The 25,566-nt window shown below is 36.4% G+C and overlaps 1 protein-coding gene across 1 annotated transcript in view; it reads left to right on the top strand.

Moving 5' to 3' along the window:
* Positions 1 to 25,566, top strand: part of KIF18A (kinesin family member 18A) — a 43,695-nt gene that overhangs the window by 5,570 nt on the left and 12,559 nt on the right. The window contains exons 5-12 of the mRNA XM_040558688.1: positions 3,616 to 3,813; positions 7,842 to 8,018; positions 8,889 to 8,963; positions 9,233 to 9,342; positions 12,286 to 12,448; positions 16,351 to 16,515; positions 19,042 to 19,163; positions 20,535 to 20,773. Coding sequence (XP_040414622.1) covers positions 3,616 to 3,813; positions 7,842 to 8,018; positions 8,889 to 8,963; positions 9,233 to 9,342; positions 12,286 to 12,448; positions 16,351 to 16,515; positions 19,042 to 19,163; positions 20,535 to 20,773 — 1,249 coding nt within the window. The remainder of the gene's footprint in view (positions 1 to 3,615; positions 3,814 to 7,841; positions 8,019 to 8,888; positions 8,964 to 9,232; positions 9,343 to 12,285; positions 12,449 to 16,350; positions 16,516 to 19,041; positions 19,164 to 20,534; positions 20,774 to 25,566) is intronic.

Raw genomic sequence — 25,566 nt, 5'->3', positions numbered from 1 at the left:
GCAGACTTTTTTTTAATTTCATTCTTACAAACTAATTCTGGCTTAGAGAGCAGATATAAAGAAGAAATAAAGGCTTGCAGATGAATGGATTGTTTACTGGTTGGCAATAAAAGTCAAAACATAATCAAAACAAAGATCCTGTCATATCTAGATATTGTAGGAACAGCAAATATTTATGTGTATGTATACATAAAAAAATATTTAGCAAGTAGCTTCTTTGTAATGCATTGAACAAAAGTGGCGTGTTCATTGAATTTTTTGTAATACCATTCAGAAGCTCTGAAGTAACTTCAATTTTTTGTGTGTAATAAATACACTATAAGCTGATGTGGTACACCAGAGAACAAATAATTCTTTGAATGTTTACAAAATACTGTTAGAGTAAGTATCTGAGTAGTGGTAGTGGCTAGAAGAGTAGGCTTGATTGCATGAGCTGTACTGATTGTCTCTTAATCAGCCTCCATATGCAACTGCAGTCACTTAGATGGCGTGAACTTGATATTCATGGATCGATACCTGGATATTCAAATTCTGTCATGAAGTAAAAGATGTTTCATCATAAAAAATTTGTATTGCCATGGCTTTGAGGAGCATATTCTCCCATGTACTCAGCATTCATCACTGAAGCACAGTTCATTCACAAAAACATTCGTACTGATTTTGTTCAAGGCTGGCATCAACAGATTAGTGTAGCTAGCAGAAACTTTCTTTGGTGTTCACAGCTGTATTTCTTATCCAATTAATTATTGTAATGAGATAATCCTGAATGCTTGTTTTGTTTATTCTGCCATTTGAGATGGTCTAGCTGTCAACAAAGGTATTTAATTGTTTTCACTTAAATGTTCCTTTCTGTCAAGTGATTAAGTTATTGCTAGAAGTCATGATTTCTTTTGTTAGGTAATTATATCCTAAATGTATGATTTATGTAAATATCTACTAATAATGTGAGTCTTCAAAGTAAAAAAATAAGCTGGTGCAACCTTTGAGTAACAGCTAACTTAACAATGAATGGGCTTTAAGCCTTTTTCACAGAAGTGACTTTGTGCTTGGGGTGAAGGGAGAGGCAGTATGTCACTTATAGGAATTCCTGTGTAAAAATGCTTAATATAAATACTTGGAAGTGCTTCATGTAGATATAGTAATAACTTCTGGAAACTATATTGGTCCGATGAATGTGACTGGAAGTCTCACGTTTTAATTTGTGTACTGATTTAAGCTATGCAAATTCACAACCATACGCTCTTTTTTTCAAAGTGGGATCTCAGATAGGCTATCTACTTGAGGCACTTACTAAGTGTTGACATCTCTAAGAAATGATAAACTAGTCCACTAGTACTACAAGTAATTGCTTATGTTAGTTTGTTGCATCTATCTCCATCGTTTACATAAATCCATTATATTCTGAAAAGGTCTTAGCTGCTTATTCCTTACTTCCTCTTTGGTTCAACAGATGTAAATGAAGATAAATCCTTATTGCTGTCTTGGTTCCTCTTCATTTTTAAAATTTACCTTACTTTTAAGGGTTGCTTTTGTTTGTAGAAATCAGATTGTCTTTTACAATGGCTTTGTTTTTTGTTGTTAACTTTAGTGGTGCAGGATGTTTTCTGGAACTGAATGAAAAAGTAGTGAAGTCTTGGCCCAGGACATTCTAAGCTGATTTTAGAGATGCAAGTTTTATCTTATTGTACTGTCTGTCTCATGTTTGAAATCTTCATCTAGGTCAGGCAGTTACCACATCTAGAAGTAAAATCGCAATTGCCACACTGGTCTATTGAAAGTGTTCTGCAGATGGACAAAGAAATAAAAAAGGTTATGCTTTGGGGCGTTTCCTGTATACCTTGAGTTTTTATAAAAGCTTGAATCATACAACATATGTCACTCCACCTTTTTGTATGTCACTTGACTTTTCCCTTCACATTACTGGATTTTGGTCAAGTGCTACTTGGCTAAGAGTTCCTTGATCAAGATAAATAAAGGGAAGTGGTTTTCCTCTTTTTTCCCTCTTTTGTTTTGTACGTTTGCCCCACTAGAAATAGTACAACAGGGCTTTCTTTTATTGTTTGATGTAGGAACATAGCTATTTGGTATAGACATAACTTGTGTATATGTCTTAAGAATTTTATTCTCATTAATTGGCTTCAGTCCCAATACTTGTCATTTTTTTCTATTAGAAATTGATGTGATGACTTTGTTTTGCATGAGCAAAGCTTAAAGGTACTGAACTGTTGAGATATTGTCTTTATTAGGCAATTACCTTATGTATGGCAACACTTTGCCAATTCAGTCTGAAAGTGCATTTATGGAAGTGTCAGAAACTGTCAGCCTTACGAATGGCAAGGTACTCAATGTGAAAGAGCAAGTACAGAGAGAACTGTGGAAAAGTAAAAGCTATAGCTATCAAAGGACAACTAATTCTTAGCAACTGCATAATCATCCTCTGCCTATATGATCAGAAAACTGAACAAGAACACCTTCACTAGCACAAGGAGGCAAAAGTATTTGGTTTCTTGTGTATTTCTTGTATGTTTTCCTTGAAAATTTCTATCAAGAAAGAATGAGGGGGAGCACAAGACTGCGGGGGTCATAGCTCTCCAGAAGACCCTGGAGTGGTATAAATTTCCACAGTAGTGGATGAGTATTACGCTCCTATTAATGATAGCTTAAAATAAATTCAGTCTAAATTTCTGAAAATCCAGCCTTTTTCCTGTATAACTTATCCCTATATGCATCTTTTCGACCTATTCTTAAAGGTGCCTTTAAAAAATGAACACCTTTCAGAGTTGAAAGCGTAATAGTGTGGTACATCTGAAGTGCCAAAGAAACAGGCTGTTTTAGTTACCAAATTAATTTGAAGCTCACCAATCTGCCACTGTTGTAAGGCTACAGCCAGTCATTTGCTTATTCCCCCACAGTGGAATATGGGAGGTAATCAGAAGGGCAAAGGTGTGTGGGGCAGGTCACCTTGTGGTTTGAAATAAAGTCATTTAGGTAACAGAGATGCAAAAAGCAAAGTAAAAGCAGTCAGGTTCCACCAACAGACCGATGTCCAGGTACTCTTCAAGCAATTACTATTTTGGAGAAACACACTGTTTAATCACTGGAGTGATGTTGTATGGCACGGAATATCTTGCTGGTCAGTTCAGGTTGGCTGTCCTGGCTACGTTCCCTTCCAGGTTCTTGAACACCCCAAACCAACTTGCAGGGCTGTGCAGACAGAGAAGGCCTTGCTGTTGCTGAACAAAACATGGGTGCCTTAGCAACACTGTTACAGTTGATCAGCTTTCCCAGATTTGAAAGAAAGTAATGCATGGTCTGCTGTGAAGAAAATTAAGTATGTCCCAGCCAAACCCAGTGCAACCACACTCAGCTTCTTCTTTTCCTACTAGTACCTGAAGCAGATGAACGTGAGGTAAGTCTTAAAAATAGTTTTGCTATGTTTTGTTAGGCCAAACTGCCAGTTGCTGAGTACAGAAAGGTTTAACTTACATTCTTAAAAGTATTTCAGGGACTATTTCTGAAGACGGTTGTTAGACTGTAAAATTAACTTACTGTTTAGAGTACTAAGAGACTGGTTAGTGGTTACTTCTTAATTTGATCTTTTTTTCCCCCTTGTAGATTTATCTAAGGCAGCAAGACAAAACAGCTAGTATTAGTCAAAATGTTCGCATTGCCAAAATGTCCCTCATTGACCTCGCAGGATCTGAACGTGCCAGTGCTACAAATGCCAAGGGGGCTCGTTTTAGAGAAGGAGCAAATATTAACCGCTCCCTCCTAGCTCTCGGAAATGTCATTAATGCCTTGGCTGATCCAAAGGTATGTACCGATTATCCTGTGCAGTCTTTACCTCCTAGTGTTGTGAAAACCCTTAATGCTTACTATGTTTAAAAATGTGACATTCTTTGTGGTATCTTTTTTGACTCTTACTGTATCTTTAGAATTTCTGTAGTAGGATATCCTCATGAAATATATCAGGAAATGTACGTGTAAGGTATATATTAAGGTCTTTCTAGTTGTAAGAATCTGTAGAGTTGGGGGGTGGGGAGGTTACATACAATACACACAGAAGTGCCTTTAAATGCATAGTTGCTGAATCACATGATTCAACTTAACTTTTGTTCCAGTAGTTCCAATGCCAACAGTAACTTTCACTTGAAAGAGAAGCAATGTGTTCTAAGTATCCTTATGTATTTTCCTTCTGCTGATATTGATGGTTGGAACAAGCATACCCTTAATTAATGGATAATTGATAAGTCAGAGGCTTATTTAGTTAAATTACAGGGAGATTTTTCTTTTTCATGGATAAGAATACGGGAAAATGTCTTGGTTTTTGTTGCTTACACTCAGAACAGAAATACTAAGGCTTTACATAAACTTAACTGTTGTGGATTCTGCCTATTGGGGGCTAGTCATTCTGGTGAATAAGGTTTTTTGTTTCTGTTCTATAGTCAGTAAGCCTAGAATTTGTATGGCTATAATTAGAAAGGTACATGACCTCCAGTTATCTTAATGCTACTCCTGCAGATTAACAAAAACATTTTATGCAGTTAATGAAGGTTTTTCTTTTAGTCATTTAATAAAATGTACTTTTCTCACTTCCTGCAACAACTAAAACTATATTTCCTGCAACTATAATACTAGAGCTAACGTACAGTATTGAAAATGATGATCTTTATATGATTTTCCTTTCAAACTCTCCTTGTTGTCAACAAAGTGTCAGGGCATTTTGTCTGCAACTGACAGGGTGAATTGACATCCTACCACCAATTGAGGTTGTACTGCTGTAAATAGTTACTTCAGTATCTTATAATCTAGTCTAGCAAAATTCTTCAGTTTATCAATTTGTTTCAAGAATATTTAACATCTTAAGATAACTCCAGAATATGCATTGCTCATTTATGAAATAGAACCCTTCTAAAGACTGAAATCCAGGGAAGCTCTCCTTGAATATCAGGGATTACGTGGTTGACAGTTCTCACTTCATCATTTTCCTTTAAGGTTTCCTTGTGGATTTTCAACATCATCTTCTGGATAGCTGAATGAAAGAAAGCCCTGGTGGGAAAGGGTTCTCAAAAATAGTTTTCTTAAGATAGTTGAACGCACCTGCTTTCCTTACCCACGTTTTCCAAAATCTAGTATGTGTAGAGAAGCTTGCGTAAGTAAATCCTGGAAAACAGATTTTCCACAGGCTTATGCGCTTAGTTTTAGGGCAATCTGCTGTGTCGGTGAAATTTAGCGTTATGTTGTGATCACCAAAATTTGTTTCATGCAGTGTTTTTGCTCGCTTACTGGCAATTTGAACAAAAGATCTCTTTGGTTTCTTGTTTAACTTCTCTTACCTCTTAATTCTTTCTGTTATGTAAAACACAATTTACATGATAATATGAATTAATGGTTAGCTTCCGAAGCAATTTTTTAACATACTGCTGATTCATTTGAGGATTGACTTTGTAAACTTGGCAGAAGGGAGGTATGTTTTGTGTATGGGTGTCAACGTATTAACTTCCAACTTTTAACATAAAATAATCAAAAGTATCCTTGGGATAAAGTATCCTTTTGGGAAAACTTCCTTCTTTTTCCTCACTTCTATTTATAATTAAAGACTTTCTCTGACTTAATGTGCATTTTACTGTCAACAGCATGAGAAATGAAAAACTGAAATGTTGAGAGGTAGTTGTCAAATGTTTCTATTGAGATGCACAAATGCCAGGAAGAGGCTTCATGGACATACTTGCTTTCCTGTTGCTCCAGTAGTTACTCACTTTTGTCGTTCTGTATACTTGGATTACTGTAAGCAGTTTCTCCTATTTGTCTTAGGATTGGTTCCCTACAGTATATTTTAATACTGCTGCTAACGTTCTTACTTGTCAAAGTATGCCTTTCTTTCCAGTGTTCTCATCTTATCCTCATATACTTCTGTACTTTTTTGTACCTTGTGTACTCTTTCCTCTGTTATTAGGGAAAGCCTTGAGTTTTCTTTACTTGTTCTGTAGAATATGCTATGTTCTTTTCATCTTCATTTGCCTTTTTAGTTGCTTCTGGTTGTGAACTGACCTGCAAGGAGTCCACGCTGAATCTTTATATTTCCTTTTGTCTTCCTAAAGAATTTTCTGTCTTCAAAAAGCAACTTTTTAAGTGTCCTTATTGTAATATCCTTTTGGGCAGGATCTGGGAAGTACAAGTCATTATTTTAAGCTGAAGAAAAGCAACATGCAAACAAAAAATATACAGAATGTTACTTGTTCAGTACAAAAAATTATAGGCATTCAATAAAATATTTAAAGATAGTGATAAGGGTATCTTAGCGGAATTAAAACGAAAATGGTTAAGATGGATGCTAAAATAAGTTATTTAACTGGTTCCGGTTGCTTTCCTTTTTTGTCATTCAGGCCAAGAAAACAAGAAATGGAGGGTGTGTATTACTGTTGGGGCTAGGGAACAAATCTGCTGTCTAGCCAACTGGACAGGAATCTTCCAGATAAACTGCCTTCATTTCTTCCCTAAAATGCATTCCTTTATCAAAATTTTGTTGTATGTACAGGAAAGCTTTCTTTGCTATTGTGGAATGGTTTCCAAAGGTATGGGTCATACTGTACACCAAGCTGTAAGTTAATAGAGGGGTTTCAAGAGAACTTCCTTGTTCTATTGTCTGTTGGATTAGTTAAATGTGAGAACTGTTAGCAGAGGTATGAAGAGCAGAGTAGGATGTCCCTTTAGGTGATAGTGAGCTGTTAAATCAACTCACTTTCAAAACCTCCTCAACAGTGCAGTCCAGTCAAAGGGGTAGTCCTATCAGGTCTTCCTGCCTTCAGATAGTTCTTAGCACTTCCTTGCTGGCGTTAGCAGTCATGAAGCCATGCAATTAAATTAGGAAATGACGTCTTTGTTTTCAGTTCAGTTTGTTGGTGTTTATTTCGAAGGGGTAGAGGAGGTATTCACTATAGATTTGATTTTTGTGTTCTTCTACCTGCTTTGTCTGTGGTAGTGAATTAGACTCCTGATCTGGCTCGCCAGCTCAAGGGAAAGAGTGGGAATAATTGTGTGGGAGGATGACGAAACATCCTGAACTTTTACCAAACTCAAGTTCAGTGTTCACAGCTTACACCCCTTGGTCAGCTAGCAATTTCTGCTTTCAAATATGCCAGGGAAAATGATCAAAGCTTTTATTTCCCTTACTGCTGCCAGGAAAAGCTGAAGATTCTCCTCACTGCCCTGTTGGAGTGGGAGGCAGAATTTAGAGCCTGTACCACTGGCGTAAAGATGGCATGTTGACTTAGTTGGTGTAAGTGGCTGGTCCTTACCAGCCTTTGCACTGTGAGATGGTTATTCTGTAAATGTGACTTCAAAAAAAAGTTTTATAAGGCAAACTTTGGGTTGCCTGGAGAGGTTGTAGATTATCTACAAGGATAGAGAATCAAAACCTAACTGGGCATAGACCTTGGCAGCTTGCTCTAGCTGATCCTACTTTGAGCAGTGGGATCTTGAAAGGTCCTTCCAACCTCAATCATTGTGAAATGAAATTACGTGAACTGAAAATAGTTTATCATAGCCTTTTAGCGTAGCCCACCTTTTCTGTTGGTTTCTCACATCACAGAAACTGTTGTTATGTATCCAGATATCAGAAAGTAACCTGGCTAATACTTGTGTTATAAAGGTATTAAACAGGAGATAACGCTCAAACAATCCACTTTAAAGGTAATTTTGAGGAAGATGACTTATGTAAAAGAAAAGTTCCAAGGTTGTTTGTCGTATTTAATGGTGTTGATGAAATTCTAAACAAACATTTGAACAGATTGATGTGTAACATACAATTGCTTAATCCATAAAAAATCGTTTCTTTCTAGAGCAAAAACCAGCATATTCCTTATCGAAACAGCAAGCTCACACGTTTATTGAAAGATTCCCTTGGAGGAAATTGCCGAACAATAATGATAGCTGCTGTTAGTCCATCTTCTATGTTCTATGATGATACTTATAATACTCTTAAGTATGCAAACCGAGCAAAAGATATTAAGTCTTCTGTGAGTATATTGATATTCATTGATCTTATTTCAAAGTATTATATATTCTTGAGGGAGGGAGAGTTATTTCTTTCAAAAAGTGATTTTAATTGACTTCATTTGTCTCAATTTTGTTGTTAGCTCGTTGCTGCAGTCTACTCTTCATTATCTGGGTGCTCGTTACTGAGGCAGCTGCTAGTTTGCGAGATCTTGTCTTGTGAGCCTCAAACCTAAAAATAATATTCATATGGTAAAGTTCACAGCCAATTTCAGTATCTTACTATTATGTTCTTGGAGAACTGTAAAGCACATGCAAGATGTGCTAGCAGTTGTACAAGAGCCAGTCCAGTTTTTACCACAACTAGAATTCAGCTGGAGCTAAGAAGCTCAATGAGATAGTATTGATAAATGAAAAACTGCTGCAGCATCCTGTCTTCTCAGTATAGTACTCAGACTATTTTGACTTTTTTCATAATTCCTTGTATTGTAACACCTGAATTTCCTTTACATAATATAGTCTTGATTGCAGTTTCCATTTATTTCATCTCTTCTACATTTTGTTGCATGATAATGTAAAGATAACTTGTATAATAAAATCCACAAGGCATTTATCAAATAGTAAAACTAGTCTAAATAAATGCAAAATACACTTGCATCTGTAAATGTAATTATTACTGCTGTTCTGAGGAAAATTGCTGCCATGGGTATGCAGCCAATTACTGCAAAAGCTAAGAGGCTCATAGTTGTCTTGAGCAAGTCAGGAATGTTTTCATCCCTTTTCTCATAGTATAGTACAAATATAATTATGTAGTATTTAAACATAGTGTATTTATTTTACAGGGAAGCATGAAGGCACCTTCATAAATTCTAATTTTTTCCTTTCTTTCCCAGTTGAAGAGCAACGTTGTTAGTTTTGACAGCCACATAAGCCAATATGTTAAAATTTGCAATGAACAGAAGAAAGAGGTATGTCAAAATTTATTCTTAAAAGGTTGAAATACTAATTATTATGAATTGGAATTAAAAATAAAAAAAAGAATTGTCGTGGTTTTAAACATATAAGGTAAGTATTGTCCTAATGTTCCTGTTTAGGCTTTTGAAGTAAAGGATGTTCTGTTTTTCAAAAAGAATAAAACTTAATGCTATTTATGAAGTATTTCAAGACAAATGTGTAGAAAGATGGTTTAAAAAAAATCAAAAGAAATTCTAACTAAAAGGTACCTTTTTTGTTTAAGATCATAATGTTGAAAGAGAAACTGAGAGCATATGAAGAGAAGAAAGCAAGTGTTCTTGAAAATTATGATGGTGCAGTACTTTCAAACCATCAGCAAGAGGAAATAAAAAGGTAAGCTGATCACATTAAGATCACTTTAAAACTGGAGTTGGCATGATTTATAAAACTATTTGTAGAATAAATGTTTAAGTCTTACCCTATTTCGAGTCAATACTTATCAATATTACTATGAAATGATTTTAAGTTATCTTGAGCTCAGATCTAATTTCTGCTGTTTTTCTTGCATTTTTGGAAGGACCCTCATCTGGAAGTACTATCTTTCTAAAAGAGAACTAATTAAAACTGAATTGTGTATGTGTGCACATATGTTTGCGCATGCACATGATTGTGTCCTACTAGAGAAAATTTAGTGTTTGGGAAAGTTTTGGTAGCAAAAATATTAAGGGTGAATCTTGTCTGTATCTGTGGGCGATTTGCATATCCTTAAATTCAGAGTAGTTGAAAAATTTTATTAAAGCATAGTAAGCAGTAAAACTGTATGATGAGGATTTTATTGTTAAGCCAAACGAAATTCTAAAATAATTAAGATAGCGTTTTGTCAAGTATTGATATCGTATCAATTTGGGGCAGGGCAGGAAGAGACTGAAGTCAGTTTTCTTCTGTGTGTCAGGAGACTTGGTTTCCCAGCAGTTCCCTTCTGGGCAAAAGGCTTTCTAACTGAGGTTAGTACTACACGCACTCCAAGGTGTCAAATGTCTCATTCAGGTTCTGTAAACTGCATTCTCAAAAGAACTAAGTTTCAAAGTCAGGTTGATACTTCTGACAGGTTTTCTGCATATTTTTGTATAGTGTAAGTCTTTAAGGTTAATTTAATTTCTGGTGATTTGTCCTTTATTTCATCCTATGTGAGATGAGAAATAGTTACGGGCAAGGTCTCAACAATGTTTCTTGAATGTTCTGGATATATTCCATGCCAAGATATGTTGCTAAGTGGATATTCCAAAAATTACAAAAATCAGAGACACATGCAAGAAATTGCAATGAAGTGGATTGTATGCTTTTTTCCTCATAAGGATCTTTTCACGCTTATCCTACTCAGAGTGTGAATGATCAATTGATTACCCCACATTGATTTACAGGTTTTGATAGTATTCTACTTTCTCCCTTCTGTTTGGCACAGAGTAGAAAGACTTACTGCAGCTTAGTGTTTTGGTACGTCTTTCTATGACTTCTGCTTCCAGTGTGATCTGGACAAGGTTCGCTGATTAGTTGCTTCTCCAAACCCAGATGTCTTTCCCGCTCCCCCTGAGGAAAGCTTGGAGATTTGTTGTCTGCCAGACCTCCAAGTCTTGAGTCTGTTGAGGTAGGCAATGCACACTGGCTTTGGAGCTGCCACCTACAGGCCCGTGATCTCTCTGAAACTAGGTAGTCTAGAGATGTACTCATACCCTGGATGTTCTTACAGGATCATTCTGTCACTTTTAGGTGAAGAAGGGGAAAGGTGACTTCATGAAAATTATGATTATTGAGAAAGTGAATCCAGCTCAAGGCAGGAGTTTTGCAAAGGCTTCTGTACTTGGTACTTTATGTGGGACACAAGGAGTTTATTTACTGGTAACAGTTCTTAACAATGACAGAGTATGGATTGAGAGCCTATTCTGCGGCCTCTCTTAAATTATGCCTAGGGTTTTACTGTGATGGAAATAGAGGATTTACCATCACTTCTCAATTACTGTGTTTCCCAAGCAGATGGGAGCAACCATGTTTCTATGGATACTATAGAGGGAAAAAATTCTCCAGCCACTTGTGCAAGGATTCACTCACAGGGTGAATGCTTGTATAGATAGTAAAATTGTAGGGTAAGAACTCTGTAATTCTCTGCACCAAGAATATTTTAGTCCTTAAAGAAATTAAAATTCACTGCATGTATGTGTAAGTGTGTGTTGGTACAGATCTTTTTTTATGCCAATACAATAGCATTCTCTGGACACTTTAGGGCAAAACTATTAGTTTTCTGAAACGATAGAGAATAATGATTTTTTTAAAATGCAAGCAATAAAATACCAGAATAAAACACCTGGGGTTATTCAGACATTTTATTAGGAAATAAATTGCTACTTCAGAAACACATTGGCAAGAAGTTAAGTATATGGTAAGAATGTATCTTCAACTTGCTTTCTACTTGAGTCTGTGCTGTTTTATGGTATTTGTACAGTATTTTATGGTATTTCATACTAAATGCTGCGTAACAATCTTGAAGTTTGCACATCTTGAGAACATATGTATGTTAAGTGGTGCCTTCTTATGTAAGAATTCTTAGTGTCATTTCTGAGGCATACGGTATCTTTTTGGACTATTCTGGACTGCACTTTCAGTATTCAGGAGTAAAGCAAAAAAGTACCACTGCTGAAACTAACATTACAATATGGTAATGATTTCTTAAACATCAGTCTCCTTGGAATATCTAACTACCATCTTTAACTTTTCCCCCTATTAGCCTAGTAAATGTTAAAATATGATGCGTGTTCTGAATTTTGTTGTCCTTTTGTGATTAAAATTGTACAATGGAACTTGGGAAAAACTGAGCAAATGAAGATCCTGTGTGGTTTTTTTTGAGAGTAGGGTGGTTTTTTTGAAGGAGATCTTAGGTGTCTATGGCAACCGTAGTCTAATCTGTTTAATAAATCACTATACAAAGTAGAGAACGCAGCTTTTTTTGTATCCTTTGGAGGTAGAGCTAATACTTGTGTGAAGAGGTTGGAGAAGTCTTTGTTTTGAATCCCAGTGTTGTCTTCATAAATAAGGTTTATTTTTTAGTGACCCCCTTATACGTTTCACAGCACGGTTCTAGCTTGAGTATATGAAACGCTTACTGAAGCACTGAAACTCTTTAGTGCTATAACAAACTTTGATTTGTGTTCTTTATTTTCTTTATATTTTATTAGCTAGGACTTGCAACTTTACATCCAATGTAGAGGATGGTCTTTAAAAAAAAAAAAAAAGTCTAAGCAGCTAATTGGATATTCTTCATTGTGATATTTATTTATCTAACAGATACCAAGAAATCCTTAAAAATGTGTTTGCAAACCGTGAAGAAATCAGAAAAGAATACCTAAAGCTGGAAATGCAACTGAAAGTAAACACACTGAAAACACATTACCAGAAACAATGTCATGAACAAATCCAACTAATGTGCTCTGAAGAAAGAGTAGAAAAGGTGAGTTGTTTGCATCTTTGGTTTTGCTATACTAATATATGAATTTTGCTGAAGTATTTATATAACTTAGTGCTTCTCTATACTATTGAAATGGGACACATGGGTAATCACTTGGAAAACATTTTGAACATTAATACAGAAAGTGTATTCGTGTCAGGTATACTTTTTTCCCCTCCATACCACGCAAAAAATGTTGATGTGCTTTTCACTGTTAATTGTGAAAACTCTTTTCAACTTAGCCTTATTTAGATTTGTCATAGCTACTTGGTACCTGACTTGGGAGACTCATCATGCTTGTGTCGAAAACCAGTGTGTTAATGTGTGGATGGCATAGCCACAGAAGCTGTTATCAAGTTAAGAAATAGATTTTGTCGTGACTGATCCTTTCCATAAGGAAAAACATAAACCTCGTGCTAAACAAGGCAGGTCCTTATCGTTGGTGTTTTCAGTAGTCACCATGAAGTTTTTTGGCTGTCTGCTTGAGGGCATGTGAACCAAAATCATGTTTCATTGCCTTGAAAAGAATTTGGAACTAAGTATTAACTATTGCTGTTGTAAAGCATTGAATGCTCATGTATTTCTCGAAGATGAAGGTATATATAGTATCTTAATTTTTCTGCTGCAATGTGGAACGTATGTTTTATGTAGGTATGAATTTGAGGGTGGGGCTGATTTTGCTTAGTCATAGTAACAGTCTGCATTTGGCTGAAAATGATGGTTTGCCGTATGATTATTTTTTTCCTTGGTGATTCACATGGAATTTGGTCCTTAGATAAAATGTCAAAGTGAAAATATGTCACATTTTTCGCTTGTCATTAATGAAGATATTTCAAGTGACTAATGTGTTCTAGAACTCTACTTTCAGAGTTTCTGTGGCATAAAATGTTTTTTGTCTGTGCTGCATTAAGTGCTGCTTACAATGCAGCACAGTTATATATTCGTTAGGAGGGTTATGCCTTCACACTTAAATACAAATGTTTCTTATGAGCTGATTAAACTAGTGCTGAATGCTAGCGTGCTACACTGAAATGTTGTTGGTTTTGCCATGGGTTAGCTTATAGATGTGATTTACTAAGAGTCAAGTGTCACTGTACAATGCATAAATTATTAACAAGAGTAAGTCGCTGTAATGGTAAAACTTGATGTCCTTTTGAGACTACTTTGGTTGGAACAAATTGGATTTTAATTTGGAATTCAGTCATTTGATTATCAGAGTGACTGCTCATGTTTCCCTTGTGCACTATAATGCTTCTGTTCTTCCATGCATTTTTACACATTTGCTGTTTTCCTAAATGTCTCTGGGCTTTCTTTCTAAAATACACTGAGGCTACAGGGGTATTTCTCAAATACTAATTTGTAAAGGACAAATTTTACTTCTAAAGCATTCTGAAGTTTACACTGAATGGTTTGTGCTCAGTAACTAGATATAATAATGATAGGCAAATCTATAATAATGATAAGCAAGTCAACACAAAGCAAATGTTTTCTTTCTTATACTTGAAAACATCAATTTGAATATTTTAAATGATAATTTTAGAAAGAAGGAAAAAATAATGTATGAGTTCAGGTTACCTTCGTCTCTGTTCTTCCAAATGCTTTTTGATACAAAAAGTTGGTTACAACTTGCATTGTGAAGTTCAATCCTGCACCAATAATGGATGACTGTTCCATTTCGCGCATAACTGCACCTAGTTACAGCTTTTTTGGAACTTGGGCACTGAGTATTCAAAACACTGTTTACGTATTCCTGTCTAATTCCTGTTCCTCCACTCTGTTGCCTTTTCCTGTGTCTGTTGTCTTTCTGTTCCCTGCTAGGTGTATGGTAGTGTTGTCCAGAAAACCTTTGTACCAGTAGCAGAATATGCAATCCCTCTTAGTACGTAAACATATAAAGCTGTGCCTCTGTGTTTTAACTACTTGACTGAGTTTAAGCAGCTTTTTACTTAGTTTTGACTTAGTTTATCTTGATACTTTCTGCATTGGTCTTGCAATCTGGTTTTTTTCTAGTCTTTCTTTATAAAGGCATGGCAAAAACTGCTACTGTGAGAGGCTTTAAAAAAGAATAGATTTAAAATCACTTCTGACGCTATCATGATTTTAACTGTCATGAACAGGAACGTATTCCTGGAAAGCAGTCAGTCTGTCCTGATTTCCATTTTTCTGCTCGCTGCAGTTGTGCATGCTGAACCTAAAACTACTTGTTGAATATGTCCCAATTCTTCAGTCTGGGAGAGAAAATTTCTTCTCTCGTGTGACTTAGGCAATTGTAAAACTGAGTAAGAGCCAAGTGTCTGGGCCAGGAGAATGTGTTTTAGAGGCTGTGCTCTGGCTCAGATACAGCTAATATGCTTAACCATTTTTTTCTATTTCAGCAGAGTAATATAACGTCCTTTATTGACGAGAACCTATTGGAAGGGTTCATCAAATGGTGGGATATTGTCAATACCACCTTCAGTCATAATACCTCTCCTGCACCACGTAAAAGCTGAAGACAAGTATGCAAAACAATGCATTTGGATTTCTCTTTTTGACTGGTCCTGAAAGCTTTCTGCTGGCCTTGCTGGACAGAGGGAACTGTCCAGTGGTCATTGGCAACTTTAGCCTGGCACTTAACTCTTCTTCCTGGTACCTTCCCTAAAGGAGCTGACCCCTTACTAAGTGACTTCATCTTGTTTGGGTCCTCTGTTGTCTTTGTTTTTTTTCTTTAGACTGTCTTGTCTTCTAAATGAAATTCTGGCCAGAGTCTAGTCTTGGTCCTGGTGTTCACACATAGTTCAGGTATCTTTGCCATGCTGGTTCTGTTGTTGGCACACCAGCTGTTGAAGTAAGCATTTTGAAAAGTTAGCTTGGGAAATGCATTCTGCATCTCCCCATGGATTTTTGCTGTTTTCTACAGTATGTTCAGAAGGACATCAGATTAATTGATGTTTTGTGCAACATTAGGAAGTTATGTTCATACTTTTCTGACACCTACGATGGAACCAGTTTGACCTGCTATTGTAAATAAGTAGATTTATTCTGGTCAATGAAGTTAGCGCTTACAGACTTAATTTTGGAAACGTATGGTTGCAGATACATAGCTTATATAGCTTTTTAAAAAAAACTAATTGGCTTTTGTATATTCATTTTCATTCAGTGTAGCAAATTTACTTTAAAAGCGTTTTTAACTGAAGTTTAGTTACAGTTGAACTCTGAACGCTACCTGAGGTGGTTGTTCTCTATGACTAGCTGAGTTAAAGTGACCTAATTTAGAAAGTATACCAGAAATTAAAGCTGTCCTCAGAAATTAGAATGATTCTTCTGTCGTGTTTAGGAGTTAATTCATATCCAGACTGCTTTTCCTGTTCCTGTACCTTTCTGTTGGCAGGTTTCAGAGAAGCATCAGAACAATTCAGATGCTCAAAGATAGAGGGTTTTCCATTTGCCAAGTATTTTATCTTTTGGTGGGCTTCTTTTAGATCATATTGCATTAGGAAAACAAAGCAGATAAAATTCCTTCATCATATTGATGCTTGAGTTACTAAAAATTATTAGATTATCTTGTTTCTAGAATTGTGTTTATGTGCATGTGCAGTTTTTCCAGTCTCCCCGGTTTGAGATAAATATGGCCTAGAACAGATATTGATGAAAAACCATGTATTACTCTTGAAAGGAATAATCAAATAACTGTACTCTATATTCTCAGGGTTTTCAGGGAGGAAAAAAGTGTGGAAACTTTTAAACATAATTAATTAAAGCCCATAAGGAGAATGTGCTATTTCACTTGTACTAAACAGGCCAAATATGTAACATGTTTATGGACCGTTAAGTATGAATGTATGGAAATGGTTTTTATGTATAGAGATGTTACAGAAGATCATTTGAAAGCTGCTGCCATAAACATCGTTTTTATTCATTTTTAGGCCACTTGTAAGCGGGATCATAGGCTTGCAAGGCTTAGAACCTACTGCGCACACATGCAGAAGAAGAAACAGGAGGAGATTGAACGCTTTGAGGAAAATTCCAATTGGCTGCATCGAGTTGAAAACGAAATGCGCTTCCTGGGTCAAGATGGGAGCATTCCGAAGGTAAAATGCCTTCACTTTAAGAGCAGATCACATGCGTTGTAGTGAACATCTGACTTGAGCTAATAATTTTTTGAACTTTTTTTCTTCTCTCTCCATCACATTTATGACTTTGACTTCAGTGCCAAGGAAGCTCATGGAGCAGATTATCTTGAATGTCATCACACAGCACTTGCAGGGCAACCAGGCGCTCAGGCCCAGTCAGCATGGGTTTATGAAAGGCAGGTCCTGCTTAACGAACCTGATCTTTTTCCGTGACAAAGTGATGCGCTTAGTGGATGAGGGAAAGGCTGTGGATGCAGTCTGCCTTGACTTCAGTAAGGCTTTTGACACCGTTTCCCACAGCATTCTCCTCAAGAAACTGGCTGCTCATGGATTGGACTGGCATACGCTTCGTTGGGTTAAAAACTGGTTGGTTAGCCGGGCCCAAAGAGTCGTGGTGAATGGAGTTAAATCCAGTTGGAGGCCGGTCACTAGTGGAGTCCCCCAGGGCTCAGTACTAGGGCCAGTTCTCTTTAATATCTTTATCGATGACCTGGATGAGGGCATTGAGTGCACCCTCAGTAAGTTTGCAGATGATACCAAGTTAGGTGCGTATGTTGATCTGCTCGAGGGTAGAAAGGCTTTGCAGGAGGATCTGGATAGGCTGGACCGATGGGCTGAGGCCAACTGTATGAGGTTCAACAAGGCCAAGTGCCGGGTCCTGCACCTGGGGCACAACAACCCCAAGCAGCGCTACTGGATGGGAGATGAGTGGTTGGAAAGCTGCCTGGCTGAGAAGGACCTGGGAGTATTGGTTGGTAGTCGGCTGAATATGAGCCAGCAGTGTGCTCAGGTGGCCAAGAAGGCCAACAGCATCCTGGCTTGCATAAGAAGCAGTGTGGCCAGCAGGACTAGGGAAGTGATTGTCCCCCTGTACTCGGCTCTGGTGAGGCCTCACGTCGAGTACTGTGTTCAGTTTTGGGCCCCTCGCTACAAGAGGTGCACATCGAGGTGCTCGAGAGAGTCCAGAGAAGGGCAACGAAGCTGGTGAGGGGTCTGGAGAACAAGTTGTACGAGGAGCAGCTGAGGGAGCTGGGGTTGTTCAGCCTGGAGAAGAGGAGGCTCAGGGGAGACCTCATCACTCTCTATAGGTACCTTAAAGAAGGCTGTAGCGAGGTGGGGGTTGGTCTGTTCTCCCACGTGCCTGGTGACAGGACGAGGGGGAATGGGCTAAAGTTGCGCCAGGGGAGGTTTAGGTTGGATATTAGGAAGAACTTCTTTACCGAAAGGGTTGTTAGGCATTGGAATGGGCTGCCCAGGGAAGTGGTTGAGTCACCATCCCTGGAGGTCTTTAAAAGACATTTAGATGTAGTCCTTAGTGATATGGTTTAGTGAAGGACTTGTTAGTGTTAGGTAAGAGGTTGGACTAGATGATCTTGGAGGTATCTTCCAACCTAGATGGTGCTGTAATTCTGTGACTAATTCTGTGACTTTAATTCTTACACGGTGGTTTCAAGTTCTAGTGTTAACTGGTTTAGTTCTTTACTAAAAGTACTTTGTTGTTCATACAAACGTTCCTTGTTCATCAAAGTGTACGATTACCTACGAAAATGCATGTTAAAGGTAAATAGGTATGATATGGCAGAGTGTTTCAGACAGCTGCTACAAAGTTGATTCTGCTTCTGGCCCTGCAGTTCTATTCTTAGCTCCTGATGCTGTGTAAGCATGTGACAACCTAATTTTTAGCCTGGCCAGAAAAGGTTGTGGTTGTTTTTTTTTGTTTTTGTTTAGGGTGCTAGGTGGGAAGGGAGAAAAGTGCGAAGCCGTGTTACGTTCTGCCAGGTTTTAGTAAGTAGAGAGTCAGTTTGGTGCAGCCTCACATGAGCACCAGAGCTGGTAGAAGGGAAGGGTTGTAAGCATGTGCAGGAAGAAAGAGAAGAGGCAAAGAAAGGCGGGGGTTGTTCCTCCCTACATTTTGGTTTCAGTTGTCAAGTACATTGGCTCAAATGGTGGTGTGCAATGAACACTTTGAGTCATATAATGGAGCATATATATATATATATATATATACACATTAATGCCTGTAATTAATTTGGAAACACTAAAATATGTCGGTACCTTAAAAGAAGTGAACTTGTAAGGTATTTCAAACAAGATACTGGCATCTCAGAAAGCTAACTGAATACAGTAAAGACTTGTTCCAGGCAACATCACTGAAATATCTATATGCAGCAAGTACACAGGAAAAGAGGCAAGCCTGTCTTTGTCAACGCACACATAAATAAACATATATGCCTGTTGGATTCTTAAAGGTAATTACAGTACGCCCATTGATTTGTCAAAGGAAACCTTCAAAGCAATACTAATGTATGTAAATAAAAATCAAACAATTTGTACTTGATACCATAAAAATAAATAATAATATTGATCTATCATTACTTTTCAATATAGGAACTTCAATGTGATTATTTGTAGGTAAAATTTGAGTTTCTCACTTTCAATTTGATATCTAGTTGTTTATTGTTTATTTCTTGCTAATTTCCTAAGGAACTATGTAAAGATCTTCAGTGTTGCCATTTAAACCTAGAAGCTAAGGACTTGAAAGCACAAATTGAGCACATGATATCACTAGTGTCCCTTCAAGATCAGCATTATAAGCAGACAGAAAAGTAAGTATGGTTTCACAGCAGTCCTGGTAAAACTTGTAGTTTGACATTTGTAACCTTTGAATATGTATCTCACGAACTTAGTTTTAGTTAGAAGCAGACTTTTTCTCAAACTTTTCTCTCTGGGTTAGCGTAGTATTTTTTTATAGAAAGATACAGAAAACAATGACTTGATAAATCTTGGGTTCTGTCCACTCTTGTTTAACAGAAGCTATAGCTCTTCTTCTTCACTTAGTATTTCTACTTCATTTCTTTCTCTGCGTAGTTTTTACAAATTGTTAATAGGCCAGGTGTCTTATTTTCCACTTCTGTGTTGAAAAGTATTCCTTTTTTGTGTTTTTATTCATTTTAATTCTCTGCATTATAGACATTAATTACTTTTACTTATATTGTTTACTATGTTTACTATTAAACTGGTGTATAGGTAGTAAGACTGAAAAAAACAAATTGGCAGGTAAACATCAGCTCTGTTTCTATCAGTCTCTTCAAACTACCTGAGCCTGCCTTCCAGGGTGCAAGTTAAGGAATGGGAAACAATCACATATGTTGAGTAAATACATATATTAAATTTATAACAATCATTACAAAATGAAACAACCAGCTTTTAGTCATAGTTGGGACAAAAGGCTGTTACCATAAACATTACAAAAACAAATACACAAACCTGCAAAATTGAAAACAAAACTTTGATAACCCCATGTTGTTTGTAATCACTAAGTTGCTTTGTTTTTTTTGTACATAGACATCCCCTTGGCTAGAGTTTGAACCTACAGTTTAGTCTTGTAACGGAGTCCACAGTTAACAAATTCCCGTGCTCAGATTAGAATTCCTAAACTTTTGCCAGTTTAGGTCTGCAGTTGTGCATGGATCTTAATGCATTGTGTTCTTTAAATAAAGATCCAAGTGTCTAAATTTATTTTGACTGGACTTGCAATAAGGTTTTTTGCACACTCAGTTAAGATACTCTTGGTTTAAACTCTGTTATTCGGTTGATATTCTTCATTTATCTGATACTGAATTTGTGAAGTCAGAACTAGAACTCCATGAAGATGTACTGACTGTGTTTTTGTATTGTTTGAGGTATCTTAAACACTATGAGGAAGAAACTGAAGATCTTGGACACTGATGGAAAACTATACTTAGTAAATGCTTAGAGTGAAATACAGGATTTTGCTGAAGAGAAAAATTGGTCTACCTAGTCAGGAATATCTCCTCTTAGTGTTACAGTATGCCCCAAAAGTAAACTACACAGCAGAACCTGGGGGCAGGGGAGCACAGTAAAAACATTTGTATTACTAATAGTGGAAGCAGTGCTAGTAAAGATCAGATGAGTTGGATTTATTCACATTTGTCTTGCCTCTTGTTGTTTTATAGAGTACTAAATACTTTGCTTCCAGTTCTTCGCAAGCAATATCTGATTTTGAAAGAAGCTGGGTTGTCAAATGTTTTAATTGAGACAGAATATGAGGAGGTTGAGCAACTGATTCAAAGGCAAAAATCAGTAGTTTGGGCTGACCAGACTGGGGAAGAGGAACACAATCAAAACCATGAGCTAGAAGTGTCAACTATTTTTGCATTCCCACAACTTGTGAACAAACCAAACACCCCATGCTGTAAGTATATAATTTGTTCTCTTTTGGAAATATTTTTAAGTATGTTCTGAAAAAGCTGCATGCCATTCTTAGACAAGGTGGATGCAAATTTTTGCAAATATTCAAGACAAATGTAAAATTGAAATTCAGGCATGCTTTTATATAAAATATATACCATTCTTCATTGGGTGTGGGGAACAAGTTTACTTTTTCAAAGGCTGGATATTTTTCAATACCTAGACTCTAACAGAAAACTCCTTTATTCTCTTTTTGTAACCTGCCGCATACATCAATGTTCCTAGATCCTGTAAGTGTTATTAATTATTTTTGAATCTTTCACGTGACTCAGATGGAAAAGGAATCATAGTGTCAACAGCATTACAATTCTGTCAAAGTGATTCGAAAAGTTGAGCACCTACCACAGTTTCTCAGTTCAAAGTAATAGCTTTGAGGGGAGTGAGTTTTCCTGAAAACTATGAGTTGACCTAGAATCAACTCAGTACAGTATTTGTTAAGTTTATTTTTCAAAGAAATAAAGGATTGAGTGTTTTGATCATGGAGTTGACTCTGCTGTATCACGATGACCCCATGACTTTTCTATAACTCTATGTAGCTGTCTTACCTTGTTTAGATTTTCCTACTAGCACTCAACATGCTGGTGCTTTCTGATTACTGGTAATAATCCATAACAATGAAAGAGTACCATAGGTAACAAATGAAAAGCATACTAATATTTCAGTTCCTCAAAAGCTGGTTGTAATGGAAGAGCAGTGACCCTGGAGCACTGTGCAACTAGCTTCCTGTTTTCTTTAGCGTTCTTCCTATACACATCTTGCTCAGGGGTTGGGAATTACTCTGCCAAAACTTTTTTTTTACTTTGAGTTCTCATTAAACGTCTACATGATTTTGCCAAGTATTTGTACCACTGATCATACCCAGGGAATTGGCCTGGCATATTTAACTGTCTACAATGTGAAGTCAGATAGTGTTGTGTGGGCTGTCTTTCTCAGGTGTGGAGTATTGTTTGTTTCCTCACTTTGTGAGAAAGAAAGGAAAGAGTTGGCATATTTACATGCTATACTTCCTGTTTGTATGCTATACTTCCCACTCTGCCAATGCTAGTCAGAGGTTCATCAGGGTATTATCGTAGATTGTTGGCAAATTTCTGGAAAACAATGGTGTAGTGATGAATGGTAGTATCTGCATTTTTGTGGTATTGTGTTTGTTAGGAGTCACAACGCATCTATGATGCCATACTAATGGAAAAATATTCTGCAAAGCTTTATGAAAGGCTTTAAAATAAAGAGTACTGATTTTCTTCCTTGTATCTGTTTATAAACAAAAAATTCTTAAGGTTAGTTTTCTAGCCTGTTTATTCTGCCAGGGCAAAGCAGATTATATTAGCGAAGGGTATAGAGGTGTTTTGTTGGTTTTTCATTGTCATAACTCCTCTGAAAATTGAACTACTGTAAAATCTTGTTTTCGGTGCTAGAACACTGGAATTTCAAGTGCTAGCAGTTCTGCTTACAAAAAAACACCCTACTTCAAATCATCCTTTTGTGTGCATTTATATATTTTTCTATAGACAGAGCAAGAGATATTTTCATCTATAATTTTGATTGTGATTATCTGCCTGAAACTTGCAGGTTTTATAGGACATCAAAACAAACAAAGAGCATTTAAGATGTTAATAGTGGGTTTATAGAACTGTAAGTCGGCAGAAGGAAAGAAATACAGTTTTCTTTAAACCACTTGTAAAATAAGAACTCAAGACTTGCATGCAGTGAGTTTTCTTTTGGATATCTCTCTTGTAAGTGTGCAAGACAAACGTGAAATGGTGATCTTAGCTGGCATTTACATCGTAGGCATATTTTTGATATACTAAGGTCCAAGACTGACAAATGTGTGGCTCTTCTGTTGGGGGTTGGGGTGTGATTTGTGGCAAAATATAGGGGTATCTAAATATGGATCGGGTGAACTTGATAATACAATATGCAACTAAATACTGACTGTAGAGATGGTATATTGTCCTATGTGGGATATGGTTGTCATAAATTTTAATTCTGCAGCTTGCTGACCCTAGTAAGATTTGTTAGTTTTTACTTGATCTACTTCTGTACCACCTTTCTTCAAATGCTGTACTATAAGAGGCCAGATCTGTTCTTACTAGGAAATGCTAAAATGATAAAATCACTGCATCAATTTTACAGGAACTTTTAAGGCATTAGCATTTCACCGTGTTAAAATTAGTGGATTTTAAATTGAAGGGTGTCTTGTAGATCTCAAGTAGAGAGTTTTCTAGTTCTAAATATTATTGAACTGTATATTTACCTAAGTAAAGGGATGCTGTATTTTACAGTTAAGACTGATTTTTCTTCTCAGCTGCAGATGGTGTCTTTGCCTAAAGATGTTCATAGAAATCTTGGGTTGTATTTTTATTTTTGTTATCCTGTGAGAAAGGACATGCGAAATTTTCCTTCCCTTCCTGCTCTTATTGGAAGCAGGAGAAAATAGAAATAACTGTCCTTCAAATGGAAGTTCTGTAAGCTTTACAGGAAAAGTTATGGTAACTTATGAAAAGATACATCTCAATTTCGTTTGTTCCCTTCATCTGCTTGTGTGCTCTTTCCATTTGCTTTTGACTAGCTGTATAAATGTATTATGGTGCTACTTAAGATTTTTTCCCTACTGAAACTCCCACTGAAGTTTTTGAATTATCATGAAGAATCAATCTTGCTCTCCTTTTCTCATTGGCAGCTTAAGGTGCTGAGCTAACTTGAAATAAGTTTTAACAGCTTTTTTCCCTCAACGCTGCTAATTAGTGTAAGACTTTCTGATCAGCAAGTATCTGTTCTACAAAAATATCTAGACATAAGTAATAGTAAAGAATAAGACACGTTCCAACCAACTACTAGTGTTCTGAGAACGTGTTTGAAGTTGAGGTGGGATTGAATTGACAGTTGACTTTGCATACTGGAAGAATTTCAAAAAATGAAGTTCTAAAAAGGATTAATTGGGATTGGGCATTCAATTATTTAATTCTAAGGGTGATATAGCAATTAAATAAAAACAGTAATAGCTCTGCTAGGAAAAAAAGAAATGCTGTTTAAACAATATTTTTACATCATCATTTTAAGCTTGATGCATTCTTTCCTAAAATATTACTGATGTTGGCACAATAATTCCTACGTGTTGGGACGTGGGGGTGGAAAAAAGTAATCCATTTACCTGCGGGAAAGAAAGGATTTTATTTTTTTTCAATAGAGCACAAAAGATATGTAATGAAATAGCTGTTGAATTTTGTTTGAATTCACTTTTAAAATATTTTGAGCTATTAGTTGATATGCTATGAAGAAATATTTCTCTTGTGCAGAATGTAACAAAACTAGGAAAAAAACACCATTAAGTAGGAAAAAAATACATTAGCATGGGGAAAATGTGAAGTAGTAGAAGGGCAACATCCCAATCAGAAGTAGGAAGGATGTAGTAATTTCTTTTTTCTTTTAAAGATGAAATAAATTATTCAGGAATCCAATTCCTTCTCCCTAAAGTCATCTCAGAAGTATGCTTGGCAAATGTTAGCGAGAGCTGACCTAAGATCTTAGTGAACAAATAAAAAGGAAGACTTATACGGATCCTCTCACACCTTTAGCATGTTGACATTTTATTTTCTATAATTTGTTCAAGATGTTGGGAAGTAATGTTTTGCACCAAGACCAAACAAAATAGTGCTACACAGTGGTCACTTTTCTCTTGTATAAAAACTAGTATTTCACATACAGCGATTGCATTGGACTTCAGGTTGTCAGCAGGAAAGAGCAAAACTTTCCTGTTATTTCTTGTGATTTTATTCTTTTCACATAAGTTGAGAGCAGTGATTTTTTTTGTCTTCTGTTCTGTGTAATTGTGTTACCCTGTGACAAAAGTTTGTTTTCCATATAATTTTGGGGAGAAGGGGTGAAAAGTTACTAGGCGTCAATGAAATTATTCATTCTTACGAGTCACGAGTCTAGAGGGTTTAACAGGAAGTGCTGTGTACTAGGTCAGATAGTAACAAAACTGATGAATTGCTCTCGAACTTATGTTGAGACATTGGCTATTTGCTAGAATATATCTAGAGATTTTTTTTTCCTGTATGAATGAGATGCTACTCACAGAAATAAGTACATTCTACAGAATGAGATATATGGGGACAATATCAATTCTTCAGTGTAAACTTAGTCCATTATATAACTCTTTTTCAAGTATCTAAGGATGTATGTAAGATCCATTCAAATAGATTTGCAAAATACAAATATGCACAAACATCAGCACTTGAAGGAAACTATTAAATGGTGCATGTCACGAAAGGTGAGGCACTAATTGCAGGAACTCATGCTTTTAGTGATACAGTAACTTTTTGCTGGCAATTTTTAGATTAAATCATGACATTGTTCAAATGCAAGTTAACTGTTACTGAGTGTTTTTGCATAAAAATCAGAATGCTTTAGGTCAAATAACTAACTTTTCCACTTGTAAGCGCTGTGTCCAGAAGTCCAAAGGAGTTGAATCATTTTGGTAGATGAAGAAAAGCTATGAAAGCAGAACCTGAACTTTTTATGGGTTACCTCATTAACTACATTCTGTTAATTGATCCTGAAGAAGGCACTCAAGCAAGTAAGTGACTTAAAAAGACTCTAAAAAGAATAAAGGTCACAGTAGGGATTTTTATTCCAGATCTTGTTGAAAATCTCTCACGGAAATGAGTCTTGAAAAATAAATTCAAAATTTGGTTACTTAATGAATAATTTTAATGTTTAATTAACACTTTAACC

The sequence above is a fragment of the Cygnus olor genome, chromosome 5, assembly GCF_009769625.2.
Source record: "Cygnus olor isolate bCygOlo1 chromosome 5, bCygOlo1.pri.v2, whole genome shotgun sequence".
Taxonomy (NCBI): Eukaryota; Metazoa; Chordata; class Aves; order Anseriformes; family Anatidae; genus Cygnus; species Cygnus olor.
The sequence above is the reverse complement of the archived record's forward strand: the minus strand, read 5'-3'. Positions and strand labels throughout refer to the sequence as shown.